This window comes from Lygodium microphyllum, chromosome 15 (assembly GCF_053477565.2).
Source record: "Lygodium microphyllum isolate KBCC chromosome 15, Lygodium_microphyllum_v1.1.10, whole genome shotgun sequence".
Taxonomy (NCBI): Eukaryota; Viridiplantae; Streptophyta; class Polypodiopsida; order Schizaeales; family Lygodiaceae; genus Lygodium; species Lygodium microphyllum.
In genome coordinates, this window is record NC_141149.1 from 44,362,299 (window position 1) to 44,386,319 (window position 24,021).

General features: G+C 41.3%; 1 protein-coding gene across 1 annotated transcript in view; it reads right to left on the reverse strand.

The window, feature by feature from the left end:
* The window catches only part of LOC148024470 (polyadenylate-binding protein-interacting protein 12-like), a 56,443-nt gene extending 32,991 nt beyond the window's left edge, over nucleotides 1–23,452 (reverse strand). The window contains exon 1 of the mRNA XM_087694101.1: nucleotides 22,192–23,452. Within this exon, the coding sequence (XP_087550227.1) occupies nucleotides 22,192–23,055 (864 nt within the window). The 5' untranslated portion in view covers nucleotides 23,056–23,452. The remainder of the gene's footprint in view (nucleotides 1–22,191) is intronic.
* Between the last annotated feature and the right edge of the window lie 569 nt (nucleotides 23,453–24,021).

Consider the following 24,021-nt stretch of genomic DNA (forward strand, 5'->3'; position numbering starts at 1 on the left):
AGAAGTGATAGACACACTTTAAGACTATACTGCTATACTTAGTAACCCCACACACAGTCCCTTTGTGCAATTTGCAACCTAAGAAAGCCTCAACTTTCAGAATTCAAAACAAGTCCTCCTAAACTTACATAAGTTTTAAGACAAAGTTAGAGACTTGAGGTATTAGCCACCCAAGACTCCCGTATGTCTATCAATCTTACTGTCTTCCTAATTTCACCTACATAATATGAAGCCAAATAGAACTGACTTAGCCCTACATCTCCCTCTTGCACAGTTTTCCATGTTTTTCCAAGTATCGTTCTGCAATGCATCTACACCCCAAAGCTTCTGGATTCAAGAAAAGAAAGGAATGAGTATGAGAATTGAGCCTGTCTGAGAGACTGTTGAATCTGTGTGGAAACCACTGAATGGGGTTCCACAAGAGGTGGGGGATGAGGGGCTAACAAAATCCCATAGTTCAAAGGTGTTGAGGATGCCTTCTGGGCGCGGAAGGGGGACACGATGTGCAGGTAGTTTTTTCAGGCACATCCTCTTCTGAAATGTTTGTTCCTCGTCCTTCTAATTAGGGGAAAGATTGGGAAGGGTGGACACTTCCACTCAGGGTGCCATGAGAAGGACAAGGAACACACATTTCAGAAGAGAAGAGGGGCAGGAAAACACGAATAGATGGGAACAATAGGGAAGCCGCTCATAGTCTACATCACGCTCACATCAGTCTTCCTGTTGATCCTCTCAATCACGATGGTCTTTGCGACGATCCTCCTTATCTTGGTGATCTTCACAACAATCCTCACAATCTCATTGGTCTTTACAATGGTTTTCACCGTCTCCTTCTCAGTTTATGGAATCCACCAAGACTTTGCAAGCTACCTCCAAATCAGTCATCATGGTAATCTTTGTCTATAACAAGCAATCGTGACGCGAATGTGTTGCATATGAGCATGCCTACATTGTCGAGCAAGTACCCTAAGGCATCACGCTCTACATAATGGTGTAGCTCTGCCTACTATGATGCCACTTGATGATGTCCCTTGATGGCATCTGTCAGTAGGAGATGTAGTATCTAGGTGGCAATGGCTGGGGGGTCAGCTATACTGAAAAAGTCTGTAACTGCTCTCTAGAGAAGTGGATGTGGTTGGGGTTGCCTCTGATTCCATAACAATGCTACTTTGTGCTGTTGGAGCTCCAATAAGAAAAGGCCCAGACATCTTTGGTCCTCATAGTCCATCACCCGTCTCAATGGTCCAAAGCCCTCCTTAAAGAGGCATGGTAGCAACCTCAAATATCATAATACAATGCATTTACAAATGTAGTGTTCCTCTATCTTTGGCTCCCATCCACAAAGCTGGCACATCCTACCATGAAGCTTCAACATTGTTTCACCAATAGATGCAAAGTGGATGGAAGAGGATGACTTGGCAGACCATCCTTAGTTATTGCAACTTTATCAAGTTGCCTTTTAGTTAGAGTGGGGACTTTCGTTCGGGCTCAGTTAGGTATAGTTGCACTAGTACCACGTACAAAAGGTTTCATACTATACCATACTTTAGGTACCGTACCTTACATATTAGTACCATAAGGTACCAACTTAATGGATACATCTTTTCCCATTCGAATTGCACTTTGGAATGAGCTAAATGCTCCTTATATTAATATGATTCTCCCATGAGATTAGGTTATTTGAAATTCAAACAATTTCTCTCAACCTCTCTCAAGCCCACACTTGCACATGCAGCATTAGGTTTTGGCATGTTACCCTCAAGTATTCATCTTATATACTCTAATAGCATTGCTATTTAGACTTGAAATATCTATTCTATTATCTTTAGTCCAAAATAATAAATTTTTTTAATACTAATATCGTACCATACCTTATAAAATCTTGAGGTACAATTTAGTACCGTATGTTATCGTACCATACTGTATCGTACCTTTGGTACCTGACAACTATGATCCTTTCATTTGTTGCAACATGGCTCCATCGACCTGTCTCAATCATCAGTTGATGTGATGAGGTGCAAACCTGTCCAATAACAACTCGAAGCCTGTGAAAAAGTTGAGCATCCATATATCTTGGCCTCACTATGAAACCATCATGGGAAAGCTGCAAGAAGTGACACTGGCATTGTGCCATCTTCGTGCCTAATGGGAAAGGGGGCCTAGACCAAGTCCCTTCTGTCTCCACTTTAGTGATGTTTGCTTCGATCACTCTATTCAACTCTAAACAACTGAGACTCAAAGTGGGACAATCAAGGCTGTAATCGAATGGTGGCAATCTATCTATATTCATGCCATGCAAGTTTAGCCATACGCTCATATGTGCATACCAACACTGTCTATCTCCCTCTGTTGCAAGCTATCTTGAAGACTCCAGAGCTAGCCTAGGATATCGATATTTAGGGAGCTGCCATATCCTCTAGAGGAAAGTGATTGCCTGGAATAGTGCCTCCACTACCATGGGTGTTGCACCCAATGCTGTTCAGATGATTTGTCGCCCTTATCATACATACTATCATCATGACCAGTGGTCTCTCCATATGTTCCCAGCTATCATAATGCTATGCTTGAGGTCCATTACAATCCATGAGAGGCACCCGTCTAGTATGATAAAGGCTTGGGCCCCAAATGGTTGCTCCATAGAGTAGTGTGGGCATAACTAAAGTGTCAAAGAGTCACAATTTAGTACGAGGCTCCTAGAACTATGTGTGCATACTGTCGCTCTAGAGTGCCCAAAGCTACATATGCCAAGGCAAGCCTAGCCTATGAGGTCTCCTTCCATGAAAATTGTGACCCTTTGAAAGTGACCCCAAGGTATACATATTCTCTAACCATTTCCATAGACTAACCATCATACATAAAGTGATGCTCTGAGCGTGTCACCCAAGCTGTCGAGATATTAAAGACCATAATTTTAGTCTTTCCAAGATTAACCTTGACGCCTTTCTCCTCACAAAACACATGCAATGCATCTAGATGTCGCTATAGCCCCTTAGGTGAATTTGCGATGAGCACAATATCATCTGCATATAAAAAAATTGGTATCAATACCCCAACCAAGTTAGCTCCCATACCACCCCATCTTTGTATGTAATCTGAAATCTCGTCAATGAACAATCCAAATAGCAGAGGAGAGATCGGAAAACCTTGCTTTACACAAACCGTGCTAGATACTGAGTCTGTTGTGCCTCCAAGCACTTGTACTCTACCTGTCACTATCTCATACAATGTATAAATACACCACTATATATCCTTTGGAACACCAATGGTTCGCAACCTTTGCATGAGACTTGCACGTGGTATCGAATCAAAAGCTTTGCAAAAATCCACGAAACAAAAATAGATTTTTTGCCTTCGTGATCGTCTCTCCTCAATCAAGGCCCTCAGCGTGAATATATGGTCTAATGTATTGTATCCTTGGTAGAAAATATGCCAATAAGACTGAAAAGTGAAATAGTGTCCTATAAAAAGAAAATATGTCGGTGATGTAAAAGTAAAAGTAAAAAAAGGAAACTCTCAATCAATGAGATGTCTATCCTCTAAGAAGATGTATCTTTGCATGGCTGAGGTGTCTCGACATGGCTGTGGCACTAAGAAGATACATCTCATTGATTGAGCCTTTATCCCGCTGGACGTGGGCGCCTAGACCGGCTAGGTGCCACTACTCTATCCAAAGGGACACCTACAGAAGATGAGGTCCAATGATGATGTGCTCTTGTAGGCTGTGGCAGTAGTAGTGGTATGTGCAATACTCAATCGCGTAGCTGTGAAAAAGTCAGTGACCGCTCTCTATCTATGTGAATCGAGCTGTGGAGGTCGCCTACTCTATAGAATAGCTGTGCTATGCCTCTAGAGCTCCAAGAGGAAGAAACCCAAGCATCTCTAATCCTCAAACTGCATGATTCATCTCGAGGATCCAAACCCCTCTCAAATCAAACAATGGTATTTGCCTCGTATATCATAATATACCGTGCATTGGTAAATGTAGTGTTCCTCTATCTCTCGCTCTCTATCGCATGATATACCGTGCATCGGTAAATGTAGTGTTTCTCTATCTCTCGCTCTCTATCGCATGATGGGCATATGTGTTTCTTTGTCTATATGCCCTCCTATCTGCCTATCTCAATCCTCAGGTGGTGGGATGAGGTGTGGATCTGACTAATAACTATGTGCAATCCATGAGGTAGTTGTGTATCCATGTAAGTGGGTTAGGTGATGGAACCATCCTCAAATAGCTAAACGAAGTGGGTTTAGTAGTGTGCCATCCTCGTGCCACGGGGGAAGGGGGGTCGGGGATCCAAGTCTTCTCTGTATCTAGCCTCAATATTTCTGCTCTGATCACATGGTTCAGCTTACCTCAAATGCAGAGCAATCCAAGCTATAGTCAAAGGGGGGTAGTTTGTCAATCGGCAGCCCATGTAAACTCATCCATGTACTCACCTAAGCTTACCAATAATGTCTAACACCATCTACTACTAGCTATCTAGAAGAGGCCAGGGCTAGCCATGGGTGTCTATCCTGGGGAAGCTCCCATAGTCTATGTATGAAAGTCACTACCTAGACCAAGGCCTCAACCACCATGGGTGATGCTCCCAACTTAGCTCTGATAATCTCATGTGGGGTTGAGCTCTTCACTCGTATCATACGTGAGATCATCATGACCAGTGGTATTACATTAATAAATGTAACTTATGGGGAGACAAGCGTAAGGGATGACCGTCCGAGGGCTTTGGGCACCTGTACAGGGTTAAGGGGAGCTTAGGAAGTAAGTGAGTAATACTAAAATAGTAGAACTCACCAAGTAATAACAGCTGGTGGAGGGAGTCACGACGGGATGGCACTGCGAGAACTTCCTAAGCGTGGTCGGGGGGAGAGATAGAGGGCTCTTGAGCTTGTTTTCCTGAAACAGAGTTGTTCATCAGATAATAAACGTAATACTTACCTTGAACCATCTAATAAATGGTCTTTCCATATGCTCCCACCCATCATAGTATTCCTTCTCTAGTCCATCCTAGTCTCCCAAAGGCTGTCTCCTCGTGTGAAAGAGACTTGGACTCCAAATAGCTACCCCATATAGGAATGTGGGTGTAACTAGGGTGTCAAAAAGCCACGATTTGGTGCATAATTCATGAAATTGTATGTGAGCACATTGCCTATCCAATGCACCTAAGGCTATATATGCTTTTTCCAAACCATCCTCTAATGTCTCTCTCCAAGAGAACTACGGTCCCTTCAATGTGACCCCCAAATAAACATACTACCTGACCATCTCCACTAGCTCTCCATCGAAAGTAAATTGGTGCTCAGCTCTCGTCACCCAAGCAACTGAAGTGTTCAATACCATAGATTTAGTTTTCCCAAGGTTCACCTTAAGGTCTCTATCTCTGCAAAAAGCTGATAATGCATCCAAATGTCTATTTAGTCCCTCAAGTGAGTCAGATATAAGTACAATATCCTCTGCATAAAGCAATAATGGTATCAATACTCCACCTAGGCTAGCTCCAGCCCCTTTAGTTATGTCCACATATTCTGAAATTTCATCTATGTACGGCCCAAATAGTGTCAATGAAAGTGGGCAGCCTTGTTTCACCCCAATGGTGCTATTGAATGTATCTGAGATGCCCTTAAGTGTACATACTTTGCCTATCACTGTCTCATACAAGACATAGATACTCCATTGTATCTCTATAGGCACATCAATGTCTTGGATTCTTCTCATGAGCCTAGCACGTGGCGCTGTGTCAAAGGCCTTGAGAAAGTCCACAAAACAGCAGTAGATCTTTTTCTTGAATGCCTTGCCTTCTTCAATGATTGCCCTCAATGTAAAGATATGATCTAGAGTTCTATATCCCCTCCTAAAGGCCATGCATCTTGGCCCATTTACTCAATGCTTGTTCCAAAACAGAGCCATATATTTTGGCAAGCATGTGTGCAATCATGATAGTTCGATAGTTACTAAGTAGTATGGGGTCTCCACTCTTAAAGAGCGGCACAATAGTATGGTCTGACCAACTAGTTGGAAATCCCCCATAGATTTTCCTATTAAAGATGTGAGCCAACACTAGTGCCAAGATATCACAAGCATGTGTGAAGTGTTTTGCTACTAAACCATCATGATCTTGGACTTTCCCATTTTTTAGTTTCCATATGGCATTCCTCACTTTTTTTCCTATGAAAAATCTGCAATTTACTGGTCTTGAGATTGAGGGGAGTGGCGTAGGCTCTTGGCCAAAAACATCATAAAGTGTGCAAGTATATTCATGCCAATCATCTGATCTAGTAATCTGTATAGGTAGCTGGCTTTCATGCATCCTTTTCCATGCTCTCTTGCTGTCCTGTCCCAAGAACATGAAATGCATTTTTGATTCTAGTTTGCTCAGGTATTCGCGCTTCTTTTGGTGTACCAATCACCTGAAGAGTGTCCGAGCATGCTTGTGTATACATATGCCAAGTGCCACCTCTCACTGAAAACGTGCTTTTGTCTCTCTACACTCATCATCGTACTTGCCATTCTGTGGAGTATTACCTCGTAGAGTCTTATCTAACGGTATAGTGTGTGGGAAAGCATAGGCTGCTGAAGTATGTATTATCTCGGCCAACTATCCTATAAACTCATCCAAAGAGAGAGAGGGGGGAAGAATGCAAATAATTGTGAAGGAAATAAAACTCAAATCAAAATGGAGGCAAAAAAAAGCTAGTACCTTTTTTTTTAATGCTAGTTTTCCCTTTCTATTGTTGTGCTAGATCAAGTCAATCGCACTCCATGAAAGTACGAAGTTCATGATAGTGAGAGTCTAATGAACTCTTTATATTGCTCCTAGGCTTGCAATGTGCTTTTAGAAAGGGAATAGTCCTTAATTCATCATGATAGATCCTTAGTGTATTGGCCACATATATGATAATTCAGCAATAAATGCCATTAAATCATAGAGATATATGTTGGATAGGTGATCATCCACTTATCCCATTACCCACTATCCAAACCAAGAATCATAAGCTTGTCAACAAGATCAATGAGAGATGGGGACTGAATTGGAACCCCCCGCAGTGGAAATACAGATTCTCCACAATTTGGGCAACTGGTATTCAACCTAAAATCTCCTATCTAGTGTGGTTAATGTCAAGAAAAGTGATAGGATGGTATGTACTCATACCATATCAGAGAGACGCTAGGGTTTGCAAGGAGAAACACACATTGTACGGCAAACACTAAGAGAAAAAAACTCAGAAGAAGAGTGAAGAATGATGAACATTGAATCATGCTAATATAGTGGAGTAATGGTCTGAGACGACAACACTGTCTTGGCTGATCTGCCAGCAGCACCTATAGGGAATCTGCACAATGAAGGGAGCAAAATGTAGTCCTTCGAATAGTCGGGTATCAAAGTAAATGCTGAATGGTGAAGGACAATTATAGAGGGAGTGGAACAGGGTCCTCAGGTGCTGACAGAGTGGAGGAAGAACAAAATCAGCGACCACCAGCTCTTGATGATGTAGGACAGCAAGGTGGCCTGCACAAGCTGAAAACACAACCTCAGGATGATCAGCAGCTGCAAAAGACAGGTCAGTCCTTAGTCAAAAGCCACGTGTCGCCGGAGAAGGGACCAGCTGCAAAAACACGAGTTAAATCTGCACAAAATCTGGTCACCAGCAAGGGGAAATCTGTCACCAGCCAGCCATCCTAAAGGATGTGGAAAGCTAGAGGACCTGAATTGCTCCAAAATGCAGCGTGTAGATGAAGAGATAGAGTGCTTGGCAGTGGACAGCAAGGAAAAATACTCCACAAACTATAATATCCTCTAAGTCGGGATGTGAACAGCAATGGAGAGGCTGAGGAGTTAAGAGAAGAATGATGGATGAAGAGAGTAATCTAATGAATGTAAGTGATGAATAATGATTAAGAGGTGATATGCATATGAATGAAGTGTGTGCCCTATTTATAGGTGCATGAGTCATTGAACTATCTAGGGTGGCACTCTGACTCTCAGGTGGTGCTTTGACACTAATAAATTATAGAAATAAGCCTTTTTGGGGTCATAAATGGAAACCAAAATAGGAATTAAGGTAATGTAATGAACTTAATGACTCGGGTCTCTCAACACCCCCTCCCACGCCCAAAAAGGTTCCCTAGGAGGAGTTAGAGAGAAGAGAGATGGTGCACCCTACAATCCAAGAATTCCACCCAAAAGGAAAAACAGTAGATAGGATGAGTTGATGATGTCTGAAACTCAACCTCAAAAGAGAAGCCACTAGCTCCATGTCTCCTTGTTGGTAAGAATACGAAGGCCTAGCCACTAAGTCATGGTTGAAACATCCAAGGCCCTAAACTAGATAGAACATGTAGATTCTAGGTATCAATAAGAGAGATGGCATTGAGATATCAACCACCCCAAGAAGCTAAAGGGTGTGTGAAGAACCGCACTATGAGTAGGAACCCACTCTAAAACTAGAGGAATGGGATCCCCCTCGGAAGTTGAAGAAACACGAGTCCCCATTGAATCCCCCTCTCCTCTAATAGAGATAGGGTGAATCCAAACTTCCTCCTCGGATAGGGTGGTAAATAACCTAATAAAGCATTAATTACAACAAGCACAAAATTCACATAAACTAAAAGTGCACACTTTACCACTTTAATCTTGGACATTGGACACCCTATTGACCCCAAAATAGGCATCCTTTGCGTTATTTCTTTATCTTATATTCCAAACAGAAGAAGTGCAACTGAGATCCTCTGATCTCCTCCGCTAATCCAAGTGCCTCTTGCCGTCAAAATTGACCAATAAGCCTCTAAGCCAATTTGCCCCTTGGTTTGCCTGGGGATTGGCCTTCACCCTACTCCTTGAAAGATAAATTTAGTCCCAAATCTGACATTGGCTAGCTGGTCTCTTGAATCTCCCTAAAATTCATCAATTTCAATTGCTAGAATTCAAGTCCTAGGCCCTCAATTTTGAGCATGTATCTCGAGGTGGCTATCAAACCCTAATTTATGCTCTAAATTAGAATCTACAACAGAGATAAACTGAAATCTCTTTTTTTGATGACTCTAACTACTGGAAAATACTGAAATAACTTAAGAGATGACTAGGGGATGAAGAGAATGTTGTGGAGAGAGAAATTTCAGAGTTTCATCGTAATAAATGCTGAAAAACTACTACTGCCCTACTCAAACAACCATGGAAGCAGTCATCTACAACTTAGGACTACCAAAAAGACTGTTGTCCCCTCCTATGTATTGTCATCTGCACTAGAGGAACCTTGGGCTGCTGTCACTTGCTCCTGGAGAGCTTCAAACTGCTATCACATGCTCACATACTCTAGAACTGATCCCTAGTGGCTGCAAATCACATCAACAGTCTCTCATTCCTGTCTAACGGCCTCCTTCTCTCTCACAATGACTAGAATAGACTTCCACGAGCCCCTAAAAACGTTTTCTCCACTTGCATGGGCAATTTTTGCCAAGTGACAGCCTTCTAATCCGATTATCCGACTGATTAAATAAATTTTTAAAATATTAATTTTGAAAAAGTACTCAGAAATTAATTCCACCAACCAATAAGTAAATTGGCTAGGCTAATTTGCCTTCCAAGTAACCTTGAGAAGTTATTAACCCCTAGACCGGCATAAATTAATTAACTAATGCCTAGTCTCTAATATCACCACTATTATTAATAGCCAATAAATTGGTCTAGGCTCAAATCTGATACTGAGTACCAACTAGTACTTGTCAAATATAACTTATCACAACTTTAATCTTTGGCACCAACTAATATCTTGGGGTCTTGGGTCCCACACTGTGAAATAATTAACTTGCATCTCACATGTGTGAGTGGCATCAGCACATTTGATTAACTTTTAATCAAAAATTAAGCAAAGCAATAAAATTTCACATCCTCATGATAAACCACCCCCTTAAAATCTATGGAATCATTCTCGATTGCACTGCATTGTGCCAAAGGAAAAGCATACTACACTCGAATTTCCATAAGGCATCACAGTCACAACATTAGCCACTGTTGTCCAACCATGACATATGCCCCAAACCTACTGAAAATTTTCAGCCAACCATATACATAACATAAAACTGAAAATTAGTTTAGAAAGGTTGCTAAAAACCCATTAGATGCATTCATAACTCATGTTTCTCAGTTGTTCTGACTTTAGAACCACAGTAAAGCATATTCCCAGCATAAACCATGGCTGAAACTATCAATGGCATTTACTAACATGCTATTGTCCATGGTACTAGCTGTAAACCATTAAAATTTGAGCATAAACTGATCACTTACTGATCTGAGAATTGATCATAAATTGTTGCAAATGTGACCCCAAACTAATCACAAACTGATTGCAAAATCTGATAAAAAACTAATGCAAAACTAATCCCAAAAGTGACTATAAATGGTTCTCAAAGTGATAAAAATTTGAGCTAAAACTTTTAGAATTTGATCTCAAAACTAAGGCCAAAGCTCATGCCCAACTGATCATGAATTAATCCCAAACTGATGCAAAAGTATAGTCTTAGAGCAATGGTAACAACCATACTCATCTGCATACATCTCACAATGACTAGTACACTGAGTAGTGACCTCATGTAGCAAACACAGTGTCAGCACAATACCTTGAATGAATATTGAATACATCCGAGATACACAACATACAAAAGCTATCCACAACTAGCGAAGTGGAAGTGCTACCTTGCCCTTGAGCATCAAGCAATGCTCTGAACCCCTACTCTCCTAAACCTGAGCCCGAACCAAAGTCAACTCTAACTAAAAGGCATCTTGGTAAAGTTACCATAACTAAGGCTGGTCTGCCAAGTCATCCTTTCCATCCACTTTGCATCTATTGGTGAAACAATGCTGAAGCTTCACCAAGAAATATATGATACTTTACCTCTAACTTCACTTGCCTCAAAACCTCTACTAGGTTGTAGATCTTTCTTCCCCTTAAGCATTGCCATGCTTTACACTTCCACATTGTTGCAATTCCAACTTAACTAATATGCAATATTGCATCTAGTTGACTAGCCCCTCATGTGTACCTGACATGCTAGGAGCACCACATGTATTAGAAAACATTTTTGTTTACATACTTTGAACCATTGCAATGTGACAGTGTATGGAAATTTGCATATTGTCAATCATACCAAGATACATTTTCCCACATTGTATACATTACTAGCTGCATTTTTTCTCATGCAAGCATCACTAGCTGAATTTCCGTCATGACCAGCACCATATGGAGCATCTGCACGACTAGCACTAATACCATGAGTTCCAAATATAATGGACTGCATATATACATTGTCAAACTTATCACTTTGTGCCCCAACATCATACCAACATTGTTATTCATGGGGTTATACATATTATCCACCATACTCCGATACATTGGGCCTTGCACACCATACATCGGTTGCTACATATGATAAGACGTCATACATCCCCGTATACAATCCCTAACCCACAATAGCATGGAAACTACTACCACCACCAAAGTAACCTACCTGCCCCATAATTGCATGCATGCCCTATAGTCCAAAAAAACATTGAATTGGCTTGGCCTTGCATATGCATTAATTGCCCCATTGGCATCATTTGCTTATGCTCACTATCCACATTTGGAATATCATGCTATTGTATTGGCTCTTTCTTCGGTGCATCTTGCTGTCCCGAAGATCTTGAAGACGATTTTCTCTTCTTACCTTTGTTGCCCTCCTTTAAGGGGTTCAAAAAGTGCATGAACTGAGGATCATTTGCCAATTGCACAAACATTTCAGCTGCTACCCTTAGCAGGTCTTTAAACCGGTCATCAAATTCCTCTTTCTTTTGCTGATCATTAGCTTCTAAAGGCCTAGAAGGACCCACATGTTAGTCTAAACTAACATTATCAGCTTGCTATCCATACTGTGTGCCTCGTCCAAGATCAAGCATTGCATTTTTCCCAACACTTAGTGAATTTTCAGATCAACAGACATTATCCTTGCTTGATCCCATCTCACTATTTGAAGACATTCTTGCTATAATCCTCAGCTGAATACAATTTTAGCACTAGAGTAAAGCTTTTGATCTTCAATCAGGTGCCTCAAGCCCACTAAGTCAAGGAAATTGATGGTATCCCAACAATGGAACCATGATTTCAGTCTTCCTCCTCACATAGGGTGGTAAATAACCTGATAAAGCACTAATTATAATAAGCACAAAATTCACGTAAACTGAAAATGCACACTTTACCACTTTAATCTCGAACATTGGTGGCCCTAAAACGGACACCCCTTGCACTATTCTTTACCCTATATTGTAAATGGAAGGAGTGCAACTAAGATTCCCTTATCTCCTTCGCTAATCCAAGTGTCTCTAGTCAAAATTGGTTAACAAGTCTCCAAACCAATTTGTCCCTTAGTTTGCTTGGGGATTGACCTTTATCTTACTCCTTGAAAGACAAATTCAGCCCTAAATCTAATATTGGTTGGTTGGCCTCTTCAATCTCCATGAAATTCCTCGATTTCAGCTACATCAACAAGTAGAGTTAATCCCCAAGCAAACTAAGGGACAAATTCAGTCCCAAATCTAATATTGGCTGGCTAGCCTCTTCAATCTCCCTAAAATTCCTCAATTTCAATTGCTGAAATTCCAAGTCTTAGACCCTCAATTCTGAGCATCTCGAGGTGGTTGTCAAACCCTAATTTGTGCTGTAAATTAGAATTTACAACAGAGATAGATAACTTGAGAGATGGCTGCAGGATAAGAGAAAATGCTGTAGAGAGAAATTTCAGAGTTTCATCGCAAGAAATGCTGAAAAACTGTTATTGTTCTACTCAAACAGCCATGGAAATCACCTACGGCTTAGGACCACCATAAAGATTATTGCCCCCTCCTATATGCTATCATCTGCACCAAAAGAACCTTGGGCTACTATCACCTACTCTTGGAAGGCTCCAAATTGCTGTCACATGCTGTAGGACTATCTCTAGTGGCTATAAATCACATCAACAGTCTCTCATTGCTCTCTAACAGCCTCCTTCTCTCTCACAATGGCTAGAATAGACTTCCACTAGCCCCTAAAAACGTTTTTTCCACTTGCATGGACAAGTTTTGCCAAGTGGTAGCCTTCTAATTCCATTATCCTAGTACTTGTTAGACATAACTTATCACAACATTTGCCTTTGGCACCAACTGATATCTCCGGGTCTTGGGTCTCACACTGTGAATTAATAACTTGCATCTCACATGTGCAAGTGACATTAGCACATTTGATTAACTTTTAATCAAATGCTAAGCAAAGTAATAAAATTTCACATCCTCATGGCATAAGAAATCTAAAAATTGATGGATCATAGTCTCTAAATTGTCTGATGACGAAGGAAATGCCGCTAATGGTGCCGAAGAAGGTATTTGGGCTCCAAGGGAACAAAAGCTAGACAACTCCAAGAGGTGGCCCCTCGAACTTAAGTAAAAGAGCAATGGGAGAGAGAGGTATTACACATAAACTCCTCGATGCCCACGTTGGAGTCAATGTCCATGGAGCCATACAAGGAAAGAGGAGAAACGGATAGCTGGAGCCACATGTAGGCAATAGCCTCCGCCTCTCCGTGGAACAAACTGCGAAGCCAAAGGAGTGGAAGAAGTCGAACAACCACTGTCTTGTTAAGAAGCAGACCGTCAAGGAGACGGTACCCAATAGCCACTATCTTTTGATAAAGCAAACTACAGAACTATGGGCCTAGAAGCCACTAGACCCAAAAACAAGTGGGGGGAACCTTTGTAGCGCATTGTAGTGGCCTCTAGGAGGGTTAATTGCCTCATGGAGTCTTAGAACCCCCTCTTTGTCAAAAGGGCTTAGTGCACATCATGTGCGTCTTATTGCCTTGAGCATAAAAATCTAATAGTTAATGCAAAATGATCCATGTGGCCCAAAAGGGTGAGGTGGCACAAGGAACGCCGGGAGGAAGACGCATATACTCCGATGGGATAGGAAGCTGTCAATGACAACAATCTTTGGTTGTATGATTGCTCTTGCTACAAGAGGAGCACCCAATGGTCAATCCTTCCATCTGTGGAAAAGCCATAGCACTACTGTGTCAAACCTATAAATGGAGGATGGGAGGGAGAAGATAATGGTGTCCTCCCGATGGCATAGCAAAGTAGGAGGGAATCTAAGAGTATTGTTGATCCCTCAACCTTCATCTTCACTGATGAAGAGGATCTTTAGCTCTCTGAGCACCTCTCCTCTGATACCATGTCAAGAAAGTGACAGGATGGTGTGCACTCATACCACGAGAGATAGTAGCGTTTGCGGGGAGAGACACAAGTGTATGGCAAACACTGAGAGAAGAAAACTCAGAAGAAGAGTGAAGAATGATGAACACAGAATCATGCTTATACAATGGATCAAAGCTCTAAGATGACTATGGCAACACTTGTAGGGAATTTGCACACTGAAGGAAGTGAAACGCAATCCTTGGGGCAATAGGTTATCAAAGTAAATGCTAAATGGTGAAGGACAATTGTAGAGGGAGCAGAACGTAGTCCTCAAGTGCCATTAGAGTGGAAGAAGAAGAAAATCAGCAACCACCGGCGTTGGATGATGTAGGACAGCAGGGTGGCCTGCAACAGGCTGAAAACATAGCCTCGAGATGCTCACCAGCTGCAAAACACAGGTCAGCCCTTAATCAGAAGCCACGCTTGTCGCCGGAGAAGGGACCAGCTGCAAAAAGGCAGGTCAAATCTGCACAGAATCTGGTTGCCAGCAAGGGGAAATCTATCACCAGCCAGCCAGTTTGAAGGATGTGGACAGCTAGAGGACCTGAACTGCTCCAAAACACAGCCTATAGATGAAGAGATAGGGTGCTTGGCAGTAGACATTAAGGAAAAATACTCCATGAACTACAATGTCCTCCAAGTCAGGGTGTGAACAATAATGGAGAGGCTAAGGAGTGAAGAGAAGAATGATAGATGAAGAGAGTGATCTAATGGATGTAAGTGATGAATAGTGACTAAGCAGTGATGTGTATATGAACGAAGTGTGTACCCTATTTATAGGCACATGAGTCACCAAACTGTCTAGGGTGGTGCTCCAACTCTCTTGGGTGTTGCTCTGACACTAATAAATGATAGAAATGAGCCTTTTTGGGGCTGTAAATGGAAACCACAATAGGAATTAAGGTAATGTAATGAACTTAATTTCTCAACAATTAATACTACTTAAAGCCATCTAGACCAATTAAAGGGCCCTCAAATTGGGGATAGGAAATGGATCTTACCCTAGATGTAGAACAAAGTTGGAAACAATTCACCGCCTATTCCTAAATTGTACAGCTAATTAAATTTCTCTTAATTTTTTGTAGGTATTAATCAGTTCCTTTCACTCTACTAGTGTCACATGGAGAGAATTGATCCTAGGAGATATTTATGGGCTACCTCCGGCTGTCTTGAACTAGATCAGAAGCATATAGTTATGGTATATATTGATCACTAGAAACAAAGCCATGTTTAAGCTTCAAATTAAAGATCCTTATTTTGGTTTTAAAGCGCATTTTCTTATGCAAGTCAAACAGAATAAAGCTAAAATTGAGAAAGACCATAACAACTGACTCAAAAAGAAGAACAACGAAGATGAAGAAGACTCCATCACATTCAAGAAATTCTGTAACCATGAAGAGAGGAGAAGGGAGATGGAACAAATAGAGGCAATGTTTGATGCAGTTTTCTTAGGTAAGCTTGATACAGTCCTCTAGAAGATGCATAAATGGGCGCTGATCAAACCCTAAGCTAATCATAACATAGTCTACTTTACTAGTAGCTTGTAAAGATTTATGGAATTAAATTGAAAAGCAAAGATTGGGCTTCCTGATAAAAAGCCCAAATTTTTTTCTATAGTGAGCAAACCTTGCCTTCTTTGCATGCCTCATGACAACGGGCAAGTGGTCTATGAGATTATATGTGATGAACCATCCCTCATCCACAACATAAAGATTGCCAAAACGTGGCAACAACCATGAATAGCAAAGCAGAGAAATGGTTCCATGCAAGGAAGCTTGTAGACTCCATCATCTCCACACCAAGACCGGTGAGAAAGTCAGCCCACACCAGCTTGGTCACAGTCACACATGGATCACCTCCATGGGTCAATGCACTATCAATATCTTCCAAGAAGTCACCCACTTTGCATTACAAAAGATTGTGCAATATGACCAATATAAGGATGTCAATGATACGAATAGAAATAAGCTACAAGACAACTAAAACCATATGGAAATATCCACATGGTAGCCTGCTCCACAACTATTGCTATTTCCTCTACAATCACCTTTACCACAGAGTTTTTGTAGCCCAAAAAAAAAAGGGTTGATACAACAGTCCTTGCACATGTGGTCTAGCCACATCAGTGAGGGCGGCAGAACTACAAAAGGGTAGGAGAGAGAAATCTAGCTGACGAAGAAAAGGCTATAAGATAGCCAAAAGTTGCAGCATCTGGCCAACCTGCAGCATGAAAAATTCCAATGACTGCAGTAAATGCCATAACAGCCAGTCAACTGATCATGAAAAGTGGTCATCTGCCTACCTGCCCAGAAATACTCATCTGTCTGGATCTGAAACTGTCGGCACAGTCTACATGCAATGCAGGAAAAATGTCACATGCAGTAGGAAAGCCATGTGGGCTGCCTGGAAAGCGGTGGGACATTACTGAAAAGACGAAAGACTGATCTGTGTGGGGCTGGGAAATTCTAATCTCCACCAAATGTGCCTATGATGAAGCTGTGGCCACAAGGGACTACCAGATGTCCTCATCAGACTCTAGCTGAGGCTCACAAACAGGAGATAAACGTCGAAGAAGACAAAGAAAACATCTGCTAACAGTGCAACATAATATGACCTGAAGCCTGTAACCAATGACTAGACAGAAAGTTATCCATGCTAGATCTTAGCCTGTAAACCATGCCAATGCAATATCACTGTGTCACATGTGCTGAGGAAGTGGACTCAATAGTTCATAAGCCGATCATGTTGATAGTTTCGTATACATTGGCAAGAGATTTCAACTGGTCTTGTGAACAAAGAATGTCATTGATGGCATCTTTGATATTCTTATTATCTTGCATGCCCTAAAATCTTGAGTGATTTCCATATGGAGAAGAATTATCCTTGCCTAGCACTATTCTGCCTCTTTCTACAGGATAAAGCCTTTTTTTGGCACCAATAGACCACAGCAATCTTCTTAAAAAGAGCTGAAAGAGTAAAATATTGAGCTCTATCAACTAACGAAGTTGGTAGGGGTTGTGTGACTATACATTCCCTTTTTCTAAGAAAAGGAAGGATTCATCTAAATATATTAGATCTCAATATCAAAGTACAATAATAGCAACAGTGGTTTGACTCAAAATGAAAATATATATACACATGCCACTATAGGATAGCGTATTGCAAATTAGGGCTCTCTTCAGAAGTTGAAAGAAGATCTGGCAGTGGCTCTAGACTTTGTTACAATGCCTTTATTTTATTTGGAAGGCATGTTGCATGCGATAACTACCATCTGAGATCATAAGTGGTTTCTAGTCAATAACGATGGAGCAATTGGAGGCCTGAAACAAGCTCTGTTCATGGCAATCCACAATGCCTCTAGCATCCATATTTCTTCCACTCTTGAATCTGCAAACCTACATTAACTATATAGAGCAACAAGGTGACCTGTAAAATGAACAAAAAGTGAAGACAAGCTGGAATTTCTACTTTTTAATCACTCCTTTGTTAAGTGGGTTTTGTGAATATTCAATGAGACTAAGGTCACTCGGATCAGTAAACATACATATGTAAGTTGATTCAAACTTCACTCACTTTTCAAGGCCACTAATCAGACAAGTGGGTCATAAGACACATGTACACTGCATTTACACACAAGGATTTCCTTTCAAATTACCACCATGTCACATGGATGATGTGCATATATTCAAAAATTTCCAACACCTCTCTTTTGTACATTCCATGGCACATGCTAGAGGTTCTGAGTGAGTGAGGTTCTGTTCTAGTGCAGTCCATTCTATATAGCATGTCCCCTTTAGCTAGCAAAGCATCCGTATTCAATTGAAAGGTATAGTAGTACATGAAGCTTAGTCTCTTAGGTTGTGTGATTTTGTCATACCAATAACATTTTGTCCTAAATAATTCAATTATAATTCACTTTGTTTATACAGTCGGCATAACACTGGTGGTCAAGGTTCCTAACACTAGAAGTGGGCCCTTTGATTCTATCAAGGAGAACTGGAATGAGAGAATAATCCAAGAGAGCGCTGCTATGAATAATGTGAACTAAACAACCTCTATCACAAGCCCAGTCATCCACACAAAATTTGTTGACATTGGAAGAGATCCTAGCTCCTGCTGCCTTGTCTCTCAAGAGAGAAGAAGTGGATTTGCCAAACGTCAGTAACTGCAGTTTTTGACTACTAGAGGAGACACATGAGTTTGGAGCAGGCTTGATGTAATATTTCCACGCAATTAAAAGTTAATTGATTAGTTTAAAAGTTTGTTAGTCAATTAATAAGTTAGTAAGATTACTAACTAAAGAAAAAACTAACTAACGTTAATAATTAACGATTTTTATTTAATTAAAAATATATGTTAAAAAAAACGAGAGTCATAATCCGATATTTTTCTCGGATTGACAAGGACTGTGGCCACCCTTCACGGAAGTTACAACGTAAACAAGAGTTATGAGCCATATTAATCCCTAGTGTTAATGTGTATAGTATGGATTGTCCAAAAATATTAGATTTTTGGGTAAAACTAGCATATTTTAGATATTACTTATTGTAAATATCCTAAAGAGATATGGAAATTTCTAGAACTGGATGTCATGTTTTTTATAAAAAAAAAATGATTTTTTAGCTAGTTTTGAAAATTTAATACAAAAAAAAGAAATTTGCAAAATCGCACGCGCCGCGATCGTAGTCTACAAGCAGTGAACAACACTTCGAACAGGGAGAAAAAGGAGTGATTAGAAAGAATTCTAATCAAGTGTCTTGGAGTTTTACCCCTCTTTCGAAGCTAATGGAACCATTACATTTATGATTTGAGCATCAGATCATTGATTTTTCCAAGATTCCATCCACAAAGAGCTCTTCTTCTCAGCCACAACCCTTCTTCTATTGTTTAGCTATAAATATGAGGCATGGGAAGGCACAAGGAAGGTCAAGGAGACCCCGAGAGGCTGCGAGAGAGAGGTAGAAGGATACCTCTCCAAGGGATTACGAGGGAGAAAGAGAGAGAGAGAGTTACCTCGAGAGACTGCAAAAGAGAGAGAGAGCTCAATTTTCCCCTATCTCGGTCTTCAACTAAGGCATTTTCTCTTACACTCTCCCATCTCGAATCTATTCCGCCTTCCTTATCTCTCGAATTTACTTGCGTACGATGGCCCCCAAATGAAGAATGTTGCGTGCGGATAGCAATCCTACAACCAGCAAACGAAGCTTCGGGCGAAGACATTACTATCAATCCAACTGCGGTACCTGTCGTAAGTAATGTATTTCCAAATTGATAGATGCTCGCTTTGATTCTCGCATGAGATACATTAAGCCCCATACTATGATGCACGAGAATAGGTCATCGAAAATGATAAATTTCATCTCACATATTCGAAAGATGGAGTTTACAAAGTGCATGTATCAAGGGAAGTTAATTACACTTAGTTGCGTATGGCTTATTCGTTGATAGAGCAATTACAAGGAATAATCGGTTAGGGATTATGAATGGCATAATCATTTAAAAAAATGAAATTAAGAATTGTGCATACAAGTATTAAGTAAATTTTGCAAAGAATCGCTCTTTGATCCCAAGGGAGAGAGCGAATATGTGATGGAATTGTTATCGCGTCTATTCTTATATTGTTTGGGAAAAATACAATTAGTTTTGTTGGTTGATTGAACAACACCCTAAATGCTTTTACAATCAACTGATTGTTGCATTGTGGTTTGAATGATTCTTCCAAGTGCTTGTGATTATTGGAAAATTCATGGCAGGGGTCTGTGATGGCAAGTTGCCATGAGGATAAAGGAATGTTTTTTTTTAAATGATATTAGGGCGGATTGCCTTGATTGTGCTCGATTCTTAATTGGATTAATTAAGGAAGAATATTTTGCGTGGATGGATCATCTCCAAGGTCACGCCACGTTTCAACTTGAGAGGGCACTGCCCGATTCATAGGCGAAGATCAAGTAGTGAAAAGGCCAACCATGGAAGTTGTGTCTCACTCCTAGGTTACTTGGGGTCAGTGGAGCTCTAGACACCCCTTGCCTAGTCCAAAACGGAGTTGTAGATTGCCGTAAACCCAACGTCTAGGGTGTTGGAAGATCCTATTCTAGATACTGGATGGAAATTATGGTGTCATATGATTTGGACCAGATACTTCTGTTGAACAGAAGGGATACATAATTCTCCAGTATGGGCAGGAGACAAAGATTAACTGGAAAATAAGTTAAGGAATTTGTTTGTCAAAAGGATTGCTTGCTCTGTATTTGTATTCGTGCTGTAAATTATGCAAACGAATCGTGTTCCCTAAAAGGCTTAATTAAGGAAGTTGTTTTTAAATGTCACACATAAATGTGATAGGACCTAATTAGAAAACTAAAGCTATCAAGAAAAGCGAATGGACACAACCCCGATGGGTCTGTCCTACGACTAGGTGGTTCCAGAGATCTGGGAGGCTTCTCATAAGGTTTTATCATCGTTCGATCTCTAGGTATTGTTAAGTTAGAACCCGATTCATACCGTTTTAGGGGACCGGAATGGAACTATGCCCTATGGGCAAAGAGGTTAAGCGACGCATCTTTCTCGTTTCCCATTCTCTTTGAACCAAGTGCGGTATGGATCTGCTTCGGCTTGGGTATCTCTGCGTAAAGTAGGATGTCCAGGACCCGACGCTAGAATGCTGTCAGGAGACCTTGACCACTAGGGACTCAGACTATAGGTTGATCCTAGTGGGTTTTACCGCGAACGTTCTGTTGCGAGGCGGACTCGAGAAACCCTAGGCAACAAACCCCATAATATTCCATGGGAGTACTAGGTGGCGTCGCTTAGATTCGTCTCTCGATGGACCGCTAAAAGCGTGCTTGGACAGCCGATAGGCGGGCACGTTACATTTGATGATTGATTGTATACTCAGAATAGCTCTCTATTCATATCCAACAAAGCACAGCCTGACTGTACCGCCATGGCTAAAAACTGCTGTGGTGCAGGAACCACAAAGATTGGTTTATCAAGCAATTCCATTAGGGCAATTATAGTCCTAGTCAAGCAAGGCACTTCCATGATAGTCTTCATGAAAGAAGAGACATACACCTTCTGAGTGCTAGAGGAGCCACCTGAAATGGTCTGCAGCGAGCTAAGCAGTTTCATATTCTGAGTAACTGCACCTGTGCAGCATTTTGTAACAAACAGCCAAAACACAGCTGGATTGTGTAAATGGTTGATGTGAGGCAGCAGAATGATGGGGTAAGAAGGGACACTGGCAAAGAGACAGAAAGTTGACACAATGGAAGCTTGACAATAGAGGTGACGGGCTGCAGACTGGTGGCAAAGCTGCAGGGAAGAGCAAGCGGAGAGGATGAAGCTGTATAGTTGCCCCTGTTTAGGCAGTTTTTTCTTATTTGGCTGGGATTTCAGTTGTGGAAAGGAAGGGAAAGCACATGCACATCTGATCTGGAGAGCAGAGCTGGTGAACGGAGCTCTGCATTGCAAGCAGGAAGATGTCGTGGAAGTGAGGAGCCATCAATACAGCCATGAAACCAACCACCTTGACAACTAAAATAATCTGTCCACATTCTTTGTGTGTACACTATAAAACTGACAAATCTGTGCAACAAATAAGGCCGAGCATTGACGATGATTAATAGTGAACTCAATTCAAATCAATTTGGAGGACACGGGGGCTTGGAGAAATTCAGCATAATATTAAGATGAAGCTATAAACATGAAGATGAAGCTTCAATGTCATAGAATAGAATGCTACAAAGGATCAGAAGGATAGAAATAGAAATGACAATAATTGAATTGAACAAGATGCAGTCTGAGGGGACAATGGAGAAAAATCACAGGCCATATTGACTGAGGATTGGAAACGAGAAGACATACACAGGTGACTCAGTAAGTTTTATGACAAAAAGAGCAAACAAGAATGCAGAATGCTGATGGTGGAGGATACCTTGCAGTTGCTCTGTTTCCCAGCTGTTGGCCCTGCTTTATGGGCAAGTGTGGAATTCACATGGGAAGGAGGCACGAATTCCTCAGCTAGAGGATTCAGTTTGGAGAGCAGATCTTCAAGTTGTGGGATGGCATCATCGTTATCCCGCTTCCGCTCATCAATTGGGGGTGGAGAATAGGATGAGGATCCATTAACATCAATAGGGTGAAAGGCTATAGCATGGCTGGCATCGGTGACATCATTAGGATGGAAGGTCGCACCGTTTCTGCCATTGAGGGCAGGTGAGGACGATGGGTTGCTCTCCTCAATGATGGCCATTTGCTCACTGGGTGCTGGTAAGGACGATGGTCCACAGATCCTGCCCATATGCTCTTCTTCCTGTTGAACAACACTCAAATTATGATCTTGATCTTGCTCATGGTGCGACTGCTTCTTCCAGTCGCATATCTCCACTTGAGCTCCGGTATGGGCCTCAGCATTCTGGCAGTTGATGTTAACCACATGCTTTTCCTCTTGTAGAGCAACCAAATTCTTAACTTGATCTTGCTTATGGTGCGATCGCTCCTTCCAATCACTTATCTCCACTTGAGCTCCGGTATGAGCCTCTGCATTCTGACAAGTTTGCAGACGACCCATATTGCCCACTTGAGCTCTAGTATGAGCCTCTGTATTCTGACAATCCCGCAGAGGACTCATATCACAATGGTGATCAAACTGAAGCAAATGCATCTCTTTCTGTTGCTGAGTGTCATCTAGATCTGCATCTCCGGATTGGAAGTGGGTAAAATTGGCTGACCCGGTGAGGCCGAACACAGGGCGCATGGCCATGTAGAGCCCATCTGTAGAACTCTGCACCATGGCCATAGCCTATCAATGCTTCTTCTTGTCCGATGATGGTTTCTTCTCCGTATCTATCGCTATCACTGGCCTATCAACGATCACATCCGGCTCCCCATCGTGGGAATTAAATAGCAAACTACCCCATATAAGAAAGGAAACATGGCCCATCTGCAAAATACTGCACCACGGCCATAGCCTTATACAATGCCTCTTCTTGTGCGATGGTGTGATCCCTTTCTTCGTATCTATCGCTGTCACTGTGCTGTCAATAGTCACATGCATGATGCGGCTTCCCATGGGGGCAATTGAATAGCAAATTGGCCAATACCAACCAAAAGAAGCGATCAAATGGAGCCTCCTCTCGCCATAGCCGAGCTGGCAAAAGAAGCTGTTTTTCTAGTTAATTTCCGGTTATTGGGTTCTCCAATACAAGACAGAATTTCTGCACTGGAGCATTGAATGCTTGTATAGTAATTTTTTGTCCTAACAAGAGGAAGAATAAGCCTTTCCTACACATGTCCGTATAGGGTGACAACATGACAAATTACACAATATTATGGGCTTGAGAGGTTGTGCACATGGAGATCTCTCAAAGCCCCTACAAAGAAAGAATAAACAAAAGAACAAATTAAAGAAGGCAACTCAAACATGGGAGGAGATGGCAAAGAGTTCAAGGTTGAATTTGACATAGATCAAATTTGCAAATAAGATAACTATTCACTACTACTTGTAATTCTCTAAAAGTTATGGCTTGTTGCCAAATTGGTTGCACTAAATATGATATTTGCTTAAGGCTGTGCTTCCCCAAAAAATACTACATTACCTTTTTCTCTCTTTTATCAAATAATTTTCAAGTCTTCTTTTTTTAAAAGAATAAAACATTGAATTTGCCCAAGCTTTTATGAAGAAAGCCCATGACCCATGTCTTTAAAATAGCCTTTCATAAGTTCTCTTGTGTCTAAAGCTTTTGGAGAGCTTTTGTAAATGTCC